Source organism: Ahaetulla prasina, chromosome 3, assembly GCF_028640845.1.
Source record: "Ahaetulla prasina isolate Xishuangbanna chromosome 3, ASM2864084v1, whole genome shotgun sequence".
Classification (NCBI taxonomy): domain Eukaryota; kingdom Metazoa; phylum Chordata; class Lepidosauria; order Squamata; family Colubridae; genus Ahaetulla; species Ahaetulla prasina.
In genome coordinates this window covers 72286753-72299963 of record NC_080541.1, presented here as the reverse complement: position 1 = coordinate 72299963, position 13211 = coordinate 72286753, and the positions used below count along the sequence as shown (strand labels likewise).

The window sequence follows — 13211 nt, the reverse complement described above, 5'->3', positions numbered from 1 at the left end:
AATAAAAGAAACGATACATTTTTATTACATATTCTCAAACTTTACATACCCTTCCCACATTTAACAAGAGACCTTTTATATATCAAGGTGGAAAAAAAGGACAGCAAAAATATAAATCTTAGTGAAGAATAGCAGCTATATTGTATATTCAATACTTGGGAACCCACTATCTGCAAAAACTGAGAGGAAAGACAAAAGGCAACTTCAGAAGTCAATAAATCATTCCTTAAATGACAAACATAAAATCAGATGCTCTGTCTTTATATAGATTAACTATACATCTTTACAACTTCTCTTTTAATGTTGACATAAACCTTTTAGTCACAACTCAAATTCATCCTTTAAAACTGTTGCCTGTTAACAAGCTGAAGCTTTGACAAAAATGCACTTCCCATACATCAAACATGATTAATGTTACAGTTCTCATTAAAGTCGCCAGGTAGCAATCAAAACAAACCCTCATGTCTATTACATATTTCAAATATTGTTTTTCTACCAAACAATCAATGATTATAGTCTCTTTCATGCTTATATTTGATAAAGTAAAAAATAATTCCTAGCATAGAGTCCTGGAAGCGTATGAATCTACAGCATTTCTGAAACTAAGACAGTATGGACTAGGTTATCCCCTTGGATGGGACATTACATTGTACAGGGAGTTCTTGTTAACTGATCACTCATCAATGATTATTCCATGTTTTTCCACTTAATGATTGCTTTATTAGTGGTGGAGTTGCCAGTACTAATTAGGTTTATTAAGCAGGTGCTATATGTATACAAACTTAGAAATTTTACAGGTGGGAATGAAAGGAACACGGACAAAAAAGTAAATCCTTCAATTTTTAGGGAAAAAAATTTGGACGAAACTGCTTGTACTTTAAGCACAGCTACTGTAGGGCAAAATCAATGCTGACATATTGAAAGGTCATTTGGATTGAAACATATAAGTATTTTCTTTAACAGCTTCTTCATTTTTTGCTGACATGCTGTTGTTAAGAACAATTATTCTGGAATCAGAAACTCTTTAAGTGTGCTCCCTACTTTATGTGGAAAGCCAGCACCGTTTAGGTCTTGTGCTGGGAGGAAATGACAAAGCAACAGAGTTAATATGACACAAACTATAACCCTTCTGTATATGCACTGACACACAGACCTATGAAAGGGACCAGAGTTTGCTTTGTGGAGATTATTTTGCAGAAAGCAGCAGATCCTGTTCTGCTACCCAAAAGGTAATTTTACTTACCCAGGCAATCTGGGACTATTCCTTGCCAATTGCAAAAATCAACTCTGTCTTTGTGCAAGATAGGCTTAGAAATTAAATGACAAGGGCCCAATACTAACTGCTACTGACTGGAGGCTTATTTGATTTTTAAGATTACTAATCATTCCATTTCATGGAGTTGTTAGCTAATTAAATATATTAGATACATGCAATTAAAATTAACATAAATGAAATCCCTCGCCCATGTGGTCAAAATATTTGGAGGCCACATTAGGACTGTATTATGAGTCTTTCACAAAAGCTACTAATGTTGTATTAGTTAAAGTGAGCTATATTAAATGAAATATTTTATAGATTAATATTAGTATATAACATATTAGAAATTATATTAAATACTTTATTAAATTTGTGTACCACCTGTATGTATCATTTATAAAAATTTATAAATTATAAAATGTATATATAACATAAAAGAAATATTTACATATAATTGTACAAAACCAAAACAATCATCTTCAAATTTTCAAGTTGTGTTATTGCTGCATTTGAAATTCTGTTGATCAGGATTGATCTGTTAATGGTATGAATTCCTGAATTCATGTTTAAACTTGATCTGCTGAAGCGGATGTGAGAAATGCATAGGAATATTTCGTTTAATGAAAATTGATTTCACATTTATAGATGGGTCAATTTACATAGCTTTTCTTAGTTATGCAGCTTTATTGTTTTCTATTCCTACTGTCGCACTGAAGGGGTTAATTGACTACCGTGTTTCTCCAAAAAGAAGGCCGGTTCTTATTTTCTTTTGGACCCTGAAAAAATAGCTAGGCCTTCTTTTTGGAGGGTTCTAATTATTGATTCACCTCATGGTGGTGGCAACGACTGGCACTGCTGGCCCACTTCTTCTGTGACAGCTTGCCGCGCTCGCACGCATTGTCCCAGAGCTCCGGAGCTCTGTTAACAGCTGCAGATGCCTTCCGGCAGGCATCTGAAGGCGAAACGGATGCCAGGGCAATGCGTGCGAGTGGGGCAAGCAGCCACAGAAGGCAAGGCAGGTGTCGGGTTGTGCGAGTCCTGGTAAGTAAGGTAGCTCCACTCCCCCCATCCCCACCCTAGCTTATTTTTTACCTGTGTGTCTTCTCACCCCATCCCTCTACACCCCGGGGTGGGCGGGGTCTTAATTAGGACTAATTTTGTGGGTGGTGCTTAATTTAATCGCATGCACTCAAAAATGTCATAGGGCTTCTTTTCAAGATGGGTCATGTTTTTGGAGAAACATGGTAGTTAGTTATACTAATGGGCTTAGTTTTAAGATGTCTCATTTACAGACAATTAAAGAGAACCAAAGATAGATAATATATATGCAGGAAACATGTTCAATTCAATTTCAAATCAATTCAATAGTTTAGTTTAACCTAGCTTTATTCTCATGAATGAATTAAACTGTACATTTCTGTGAATTCTGTTTTAAAATCTATTCTAATCAACATATGCAGCCTATCATATATGGTATCATTCTCCTTATAGTGAGAAGAAAAGAAGAATGATACTACAAATCCAAAGTAAGTCTGCAAAATACATGACTGCCATCAAAATACTGTCAATTTTGCATTTTAATCTTGATTACAGGGCAGTTTGAAATAAAAATGGATAAATAATGTCCAGGACAAAAGAACAGAAAAATATATTTAAAATGTTGATTAACCAAAAAAAGTTAACCTTTTCCACTATGATGAGGTCTCCAACTTGAATGTCTGAGCTTTTAACTTGCACTTTACCTTTAAAGAAAGAAGAAATTAATCAATATAAGCAATGCTCTCAACATCACATAACTTCTACCATTACATTTAAGTACTACAATTTAACGAAGAAGCAAGAAAAAGAATGGGATATTCAAAAACATCAAATAAGCTGCTACTCTTCTAAATAGATTTTACATGTTATCAATATCCAATATCAAAGACACTGAAGAAGAATATTTTTCTTTCTTACTTTTAAACTATATCCAAATGCTATGTTGTCATGCTGCTGCAATAAATTACATGCTAATTTTATCAGCTGTGAAAAAAATTGGCAAGTTAAAAAAATAAAAGAAGTAAAGAAAGTCCACAACTTATGCCACAATTGGTAGTAAGGAAAGGAATGTCTGTAGCTAAATTGTCATTAAGTGAATCATTTGAGATTATTTTATAACCTTGTTTGCTGTGGTCATTAAGCAAACCACTGCAGTCATTTAATGAACCACAATAGTCAATAGGCAAATCATGTGGTCATTAAATGAATCTGGTACTGAGAGGAACAGTCATAAGTCACTTTTTTCAGCCATTCATAATTTTGAACAATTGTTAAACAAATAGCCATAAATTGAAGACTTTCTATATTTGTGTCTCAGGCAGCTCAGTATAGTACATGTCTTCTTAGATGACAGAACGTTTGAATGTAAAGAGATTTTTTAGAAAGTAAACTGCTGTTTTGAAGTCCTAAAATTCAGTTTTTAGCTTCATTGCCTAAATTTAATGTTAAAAAATAATTCCTATCTAAGCATACCACAGCTATCCCACCTCTAACATCCTCTTCTTCATCTTAAGCACTGCTCCAAGAAGACAAATGAATCTAATGTTGATAATCTATAAATATTTATATGTCCCAAATAAATATTGGGAAGATGTCACTTCCATTTTTGGAATGATAATTCAATATAGCAATATAGCAATTTGCTATATTCTTTCTCAGAAAGCGCTTGCATTCTGCAAGACCATAAGAACAAGCCTTTGCAACGTGAAATGCTGTTTACCAAAAAAAAAAATCTATATCAAGGTATTATATAATAATATCAAGATATTATTCATACAATGTATACATCTGGCAAGAACATACAATTTCAGATTACTGTTATTCATGTTCCTTGTCTGAAGTGAGGTTGTTAGAATGTGCCTTACCAATTAGCAATAATATGTATGAAAACCTTAAGGTATCAACAAGCTTTTTATCTATATAGGGAAAGTAATCACTGGATACCATTTCAGAAAACAAAATATACATTATAACTTTGAAAGGATAATTTGGAAAACTATCAAATGCTATTCACTGCATAAATTATTTTTGTAAACTATTTTTCCTCCGAAACACATCTCACAAACTAAAAACACTCTTCACCATCTGTGTAATTGCCAATAAAAAAGTCCAAAGCTGTCAGAAGTGGCTGCATATTCAAGCTTTATGGTCCACCAAGGCACAAGCCTTTGCCTAAAGCCTTATGTGCAACTAGAACACAATTAAGTGCTTATCATAATTCATTACACATGAACGACTCAAGAAGAAGAATGAGTGTAAAATAAATAAAATCAACTTATATGAATACAGCAGAATATTTCTACAATGAAAATAATCCACATCATGCACACTACAAAGAATCATTATAACTTGGCCTTGCTAATTACCTTTAGATCTTTGCAGCTATTAAATTTAATGTAGCATACATACTTCAAATAAATTAATCAAAATAAAGACATGATCTGTAAAATTCCCATTGTTGAAATTTTGGCATTTGCATCCTGCCTTTCCACCTCGCAATCAAATGCAGAAAGCAAATAATATAAAACAGTCATGTAAACATGTAACAACTTCTATATTAATATAAACTTCTAAAATCTGGATCAAGCAACTGAAGCAATAAGGAATGTGTGTGCGCGCGCCTCTGGCCGCTGCTGTTACCGGTTCACCTGATCCGGTGCGAACTGGTAGCAACCCACCACTGAGCTATTCAATATTAGATAAGTCAGAACAATGACAAATCTATTTGTGAAAGGATCCCTGTATATAATGAAGTAGAATTTAATTGGCCAAGTGTGATTGGACACACAAGGAATTTGTCTTGGTGCATATGCTCTCAGTGTACATAAAAGAAAAGATACGTTCATCAAGGTACAACATTTACAACACAATTGATGATCAATATATCAATATAAATCATAAGGATTGCCAGCAACAAGTTATAGTCATACAGTCATAAGTGGAAAGAGATTGGTGATGGGAACTATGAAACGATTAATAGTAGTGCAGATTCAGTAAATAGTCTGACAGTGTTGATGGAATTATTTGTTTAGCAGAGTGATGGCCTTCGGGAAAAAACTGTTCTTGTGTCTAGTTGTTCTGGTGTGCAGTGCTCTATAGCGTCGTTTTGAGGGTAGGAGTTGAAACAGTTTACGTCCAGGATGCGAGGGATCTGCAAATATTTTCATTATCATTCCATAAAGCTGATGCTTCTTCATACAAATCAAAATATTTTGTAAAAATGGCAGGAATTCTGAAGAATTAACCTCATTTTGGGGTCCAGTTTGATTGTTTTGGGGGGTGAACTTTTTAAAACCACTGTTTTAATGTGTAATCTAATTTATTTATTTTTATTAAGCAATGAAAAGATAATTTTCCATCCTCATCATTTTTTTTAGAAAAGTATCTGCGAGGCAATATGAATAAGAGCTAAATTCTCTATATAAGCAATAGTGAAAACTCTTGTGATGTCAGTTAACGGGTAATTGCTCACACGTTTAGAATGATAACCTGAATGAAATGTTACATGTAGTAAGTAATTCTCCATGTTGTTTGAAAATATCAGCTACTAATTTGCTTTCTTCCTAGAAGATTTTATCAAAAGATTCAGTTTTATATTTCATCCTTAGGTCATCACTGTTTTACTACCCAACCCAAAATTTTAAAAAATTGTCTTATTTAACTGTTTAGACCAATCCTGTTCAGATTTATTTTTACAAATAAATTGGGATAGTTGTTAAATAATTATGATGTGTGCATTAATTTTTGTATTAATCAACCAACCTTTAATTAAGTCAAAAACCAGCATAAGGAGAGTGGGGATGGAATGGAGTGGAGTACAAAAATAATTGAAAACATAAAAAATCTAAAAATAAAGTTACATCAAAAAACTACAAAACATAAAACAAAAATCTAAAAAAATGTAGAAGTCTAAAAAGAAAAATAAAGGCAATAAATAGGCATTAAAAACACAATAAACTAAATCTATCATAATATAAAACTTTATATAATGATGGTTTAGTTGCTCATTAAAACTGATTTGTGACCCAGGTCATCTTCTGACGTATTTTAAGTGCTGCTGCACACAACCTAACAGTAGGTTGTAGTAGCAGGGGGGTGTAAAATTGTTATATGTGCTCTGGGTATTTATGCAATAATAGTGAAATGATTTTAGTACAAGTGTCATTGTAATATAGGAGCATTTCTTAAAATAATTTCACAAGCTCTGCTTTTTTAGCAGCAACACACATTCATGTACTACCTGGCAATATTCTTCAATATTCCCCCACCGCACAAAAAAAATAGCAGCCAATTCTTACTGATAAATGGGTTTTCAGAACTCTAAACTTCTGGAATAATTATGGAAACTGCACCTAATGTGGGACAGATTTGAAGCTGTGTGATAGAAATAAGCATTGCTATTTCATCAACAGAATGACAATATTGGTTTCAATAATGATGAACTCAATTTCTTAATACACAAGTAAAGTGATATTGCTCAGTATGCCATATTTATTTTAGTTATATAAGAAGTATAGTCTGTTGATTTCCCTTCATGGTATCAACCGTGCCTGAACCAGCTGTGATCTATCTTACTGACAGGAGTCCATTGGCAAATATGATCAATTTATATCAGTTTGCTAATCACTTCTTTTTGATTTCTGCCTGAGACTGATCATCCTTAGTGCTAACAATTATGTGACAGATGACAGTACATAGCTTAAAGGCTGTATGTGACATACTGTATATCAAAAATCATGCAAATCTGGTTTAACTGTAAATGATAAAAGCTACAAGGTAGGAAGGCTGTCCAGGATTCATATAAAAAATGACTGCTAACCTCGTACTGTAAGTTTGCTATATAATTGAGAATTCATTTCCTTGTCTCGCTTATAACGACGAAATTCATCAACTGCTTCCCGCAGAATGGTGACAGCCAAAACAAATCCCTGTTTAAAATAGAAGAAACATTTCCTTCAAAATATATCAAAATCTGAGTTGAACCAATAAATCTAATCATATCTGTACAAAAATACAAAGATATTATTTGACAGAATGTCTTTCCTTCAAAATAATTTACATCTATAATAATGGAATGACTCAAATACAATACAAGTCTTAATGTCCTGTTCTCTGATTAAGGCAGGTAAAGACATTGAATGAATGAGTTCTGCCATCTCCCCTATTTCCATGTTTGAGATAAACTAGCAAGTATTATTTGTGTAGTCGCACAATTTGATCCTGATTAATCAATCATAAAAAACACCATAAAATAATTGGATTCATATCAAATAACAAAATACTACCTGCCTAAAATGAAGAAAGACGACATGTGCCTAAGGCTAAAATAAATAATGCCAAACAATGGTTTTGATATAATGTCTGAACCATCTCCTGATTCCCACAATGAATAGTGAAACATATGGTTAAAAACTGGCTAGTGTGTTTCCCTATAAAGAAAAATAAATATGGACATGACTATTTCTTTTAAAAGATTTTTTTGCTTCTAACTTTAAGATAAATAACCTATTTTTTGACGTCACTAATAGAAATAATCTCTTATTCTGAAAAATCAATGGCATTTCCAAACAAACGTGTAACCTTTGTTTCTTCAGCCTGAAAAGATTCCTGCCATAGCTAGGAATAAGCAACTGGTATAGAAATATATTAAATAATTAACATGCATACCCAACTTTTCTTGTTAGCAACAGCATTAACAATACTTAGGTTATATTTTGGGGTCTCCTGAATCAAATAATTTTAATTCTCATCCCAATGTTTTTAATTTCAATTCACATGAAGTTAACTTCAATCCAAGTCTCCTGAATCTAACAATTTGAGCTGAAATACATATATTAATAAGATTAATAATGAAACTCATATTTTAATAATACATTAAAAGCTTTGTGGAAACCTTGTAATGTAAATGTTTCTTGACAGCTTCCCTAATCTTTGTTATTTTTGTCAAACAAATTTATATTTATATTGAAAACTTCAAACCAAAACTGGCTTCTTAATATGGTACTGTTAAGAATATTCAATAAAGAATTATCTGAATGCACTAACCATCTGTTTATGAAAAAAATCAAGGGTAGCCCCAACATCTTACCCATATAGCCCTCTTGAATGGTAATAAAAACCCCAATATTTGAATGTATATATCCATGTGTATACAGGGTTGAAACTGCCTATCCCTCATTTTACTTAATCAACTTTGGTTAAGATCAAAAGGGTATTTCCCCCAAATACTTAATTTGATTGAAGAATTAAATTTATTCTTTTCTGCATACAAAGCACACTTTGTTTAAAAGATACTTTTAAAAATTGTCTTAATCCATATTAATTATGCTTAAAGGATTAAGAGGCAAAAGCTACCCCATCCCTCATTCCCTCACAGACTCATGTGCTCCATTCCCCCAGCTCATTCAAATACCCCAATCTATATAAAGGTTATTGCCATGGTTACAGTGAGTTGAATGTTAATTACAGTGTTAGCTTTAAGAGGAATGCTAGTGATTACATTCATCTAAATACAGTCAAAGCAACAACCCAGGCAAACTAGTGTCATTCAGATATTTTGGCCAACTCATTTATCCCCCACCCATAGAGTCAAAATATTTGGAGGCCACATTAGGATTGCAGAAGTCCAAAAGAGAAAAAGAAGAAAAATTTAAAGCTGATGAGGGATACTTCTGATCTTTCAATCATTAACAGTGAGGGCTTAATCTTCTGACCCACTGACATGTGCAATCTAGCCTGCTCATTATCTAAAGAAACAAAATAGTTTTTACAGCTTTTGTATTTACCAGAGGAGCCCAATAGGTGTAGAGGTAGCCTATTTTCAGTGCCGGTACAAACTGTGAGCAGGAGACTACCAGAAAATAAAGGTTCAAGAAAAACTTGAATTGTTCATATAAAACCTAGAGTGAAAGAAAGAGGAAAACCATAAAATGCCAATAATCATAACTTACTATGGTGGTGCTTCATTTAGGACTTGAATACCTTTTTCTAGCCTAAAGGAGATTGACAGCAGTAAATTCTGCCTAGAATTTACCTCCTATGTAGGAGAATAACATTTATATACCATTTTAACATTAAAAAAAAAACAGACATAGATTGCTTTGGTGATTCTTATAAATAAACTTACAAAGTTGATAGTATCTGCCTTATAAATAGGGCTCAGAAAATAAGAGGTTTTGCTAACAGAAAAATCTTTTAAGCATACAGCTTGTATCTAGTTATTATTCAAGAAACCAATGTAATAAAAATCAAATCCCACTTTTCTCTAATGTTGTATCTCTATTAGCACCAAAATAATGGATACAGGGGAAAAAAGTACATCTTTTTTCCCATACAGAATACAATTATAAGAGAAAAATAGTATGTGACACAAAATAATTCCACTGAATTTATTGTACTATAAAATTAGCATTATATAACTTGTCACTGTTCGGCCATTATCCCTAACTACCTTTAGAAAAAAATGTTAATACTGTAATTGATTTTAAATACATTTCCATTTTTATTATGAAAATAAAGACTGTTACCCAAAAGACTCTAGGTGGGTGGAACACATTGCAATCAATGTAAGCTTCAGACAAACCAACATATTATGGAAATTTCAATACAAGGAAAGTCAAATTGGTTTAGTAGTTATAACTAAACTACAACAGAAGCTAAGAACTATGCTGGAGCAATACTGTGTTTATATTTACAATGAAACATAATTATTTTCTTCTAGAATGTTTAAATTCTCATATAAATTAATCTCAGCAGGGTAACAATATTTTCTTCCTCACCACTAATTAATTTAAAATCTCAGTTAGCATCAATTAATAGCTCAGTAATTGGTATTCATACTAAAGCCAGAATAGGATTCCAACTGTGCAATTACAAAATGCTTTCGAACTGCTCCATTTCCTAAGAAAAAGTTTTAAGAAAAAAATATTCGAAGGCTAATAATGCATCTGGGTATGCCAACAGGTGTTCACAAATCAAGGGAGATCTTTAAAGGCATTAGGATTCTGCCTAAACCACTGAAATACACATTGTACATTTAACTATAGTAATCAATGACTAAATAGATATTTAATGACCTTTAAGTGTAAATAGACAAAATGCAGGTTTCATGTAAAGATGAAAATATTTGCATGAAAACAGTTGACATTAATACTCAAAAGAAAACACATTCTGAACTCTTTTTTCTCTTTTTTAATAAAGATGGGGGGGGGGAGTACTAAAAATATTCATGCACGTGACAGTTAGTTGAATAGCACTGGTAAGTAGGGGTAGTGGAGAGAAAACCAATGCATAACAATTAGAAAATCTGCATTCTTATTGAAATTAAGATTTGAAAGTCGCAGCATTCTTGTCAACAAAAAAACAAAGCAATTTATTACTGCAGTAAAAGGCACAGTATATAATAGCCTGTTTATTTCATACTCATTGAAACACCTCTCCCTTAAGAGTTACTTTTCAGTCAAATATTAAATTAGAAAGTACAAGACTAACTATCGAAAGAATCAATGCTAAAGTCATAATAGAATTTAGTGAAATTAGTCAAAGAACAAAAAATGCCAAACTGTGCCCTTTTGTGATTTGCACAAATTGTATTACAACAAATTATTATTGTCAGTACTGAAAAGAATTCTGCATCTTGAAAACCATAATAAGCAAAAACAAAATCTGAAGGGACAGGAATGTTATTTTAAACTGGATTTACTTAATAAGGGGTTTTGTTATACGCCTATAGTACACATAATAGGCAGTACAATATATGCTTTTCATATATAAAAGGAATTACTATATTTATGGGTTTTCTTGTAATCTGTACCACTAGCCATACTGGAAAATGAGCTTTCTAACCATTTATTCTGCATTTAAAAGAGGGTTACTTTACTCATGGACACAAAGGGGAAAAAAGTTCTTTCTCTCATAACCCACAACTGAAATCTTACTCTGACATACAGTTTTACAATTGTAAAAAGGGTAAATTAACTCTTAAGAAACTCTTAAATAAGAGCATGTGAATGGTTTTTACAACCGTTTTAGAAAACAAATTTGGTCAACTTGATTTCTGAATATTGGTTATATCTTCACTAATATATAAAATGTAGCATATACATTTCACTTATTATACATTTAAATACACACTTAAAAATAGATTAAAAAATATTTTTCTACTTCTTCCCTAACAGCTTAAGCGATGTATCTGAAATGTTTATATAGTCTTTAACTGAAAATGTTATTAAGAGGAATTTTTATTTATACATACTGGTATAATTTATTACTGGTATAAATTACCAGTAATACCAGTAATTATACCAGTAAAATACTGGTATAATTTACCTTTAATTACCAAACATATAAGCAAGACCTAGTTAAAAATTATCACAAAATTTAGAACACCAATACTACTTATTGTTGGAGTGTAACTGTTTTTTGTGCTATGCTACACACCAGATAATACATATTTATTCATTGATTTTAAAATATGTTGTTAAATTTGCTATAATATACAATATTTCATTTGTTACATAAAAGTTATTTCTTTTGAAAACGTATTTAGTTTTGGAAAACTAAACACCAAAATCAGCCCCTAATTCCACTTTGCTCTCAATTATCTCTTTTGTACAAGAAAAAAAATCCTCAATGTGAAATTATTACAAGATTATACAACTATAATAATAATAATAATAACGGAGTTGGAAGGGACCTTGGAGGCCTTCTAGTCCAACCCCCTGCCCAGTCAGGAAGCCCTACACCATCTCAGTCAGATGGTTATCCAACATTTTCTTAAAAATTTCCAGTGTTGGAGCATTCACAACTTCTGCAGGCAAGTCGTTTCACTTATTAATTGTTCTAACTGTCAGGAAATTTCTCCTTAGTTCTAAGTTGCTTCTTTCCTTGATCAGTTTCCACCCATTGCTTCTTGTTCTACCCTCAGGTGCTTTGGAGAACAGCCTGACTCCCTCTTTGTGGCAATCCCTGAGATATAAACTAGATGTTTATAGATATCATGTAATAATACTGTAAAATACAACTTTCCTATTTAGGTTGCCTTACCCCAGGTATAAATGTAAAGACATTGTATTTTTGGTTTTTTATAGCATTTCTTGGATACTTTTCTTCACATTTTTCAGGACATCCAAGCCATACTGTGCGTGCCTTAAGTTCTTTTTTCCTCCGGCAAATGTTTATCAGCCAATCACAGCAACTGCAGAAAGAAAGGGGAGAGGACAAAAGACACAGAGCCATTGTCTTTAATTTTCAACAACAAGAAATCTTACAACATATTAAACATTACTTGGAGTTTTCTTGCGTGGACTAAAATCATTTAATCACACACAGTGGAGAACTCACTCTGCTAAAATTAACTAAATGTTCCTTAGAATGTTACTCTAAATTTTTTTCTTGGAAGAGGAGCAAGCCAGTTTGATATGGGGAAAGTATTGGACTACTAGCAGATACATACAAATTCAAGTCCATCCTTAGGTAGTGAAATTTACTCAGTGACTTTAGCTAATCATTTTCTGTCAGCTACTCAAGGAAAGGATAGAAATCTAACTAGCTAACCAAATAAACCAAAACATATCTATGAAAGTAAGTTTTACGCACAGAGTTAGAGAAGTAACTAACCTTGGATCTCAGGAAATTCATTGAGAGACAGCTACAATGGATTTCTGATATTTCTACCTTCCTTCCACCTTATAACTACTCCAAAAAGTTTACAATTTTCTAGGTCAGTGTTTCAGAGCATAAAACAATGCTAACGGAAGTGAAAAGTTCTTGTATATGCAATGCCATTTATAACCTGGCTGTTAGTTATAATATTAGAACAAAGTAGTACTATACTTAGATTAATAATAATCTTGGCTGAAATATAACATATAAAATCTAAGATGTTTCAAAAATTATCCATAATGAATAGTCTTGG

General features: G+C 32.3%; 1 protein-coding gene across 1 annotated transcript in view; it reads right to left on the bottom strand.

Annotated features, from left to right (window-relative positions):
* ATP9B (ATPase phospholipid transporting 9B (putative)) overlaps positions 1-13211 on the bottom strand; it is a 156059-nt gene that overhangs the window by 112670 nt on the left and 30178 nt on the right. The window contains exons 3-6 of the mRNA XM_058175330.1: positions 12341-12491; positions 9082-9195; positions 7116-7224; positions 2942-3000 (exon numbers count right to left, since the gene is read on the bottom strand). Coding sequence (XP_058031313.1) covers positions 2942-3000; positions 7116-7224; positions 9082-9195; positions 12341-12491 — 433 coding nt within the window. The remainder of the gene's footprint in view (positions 1-2941; positions 3001-7115; positions 7225-9081; positions 9196-12340; positions 12492-13211) is intronic.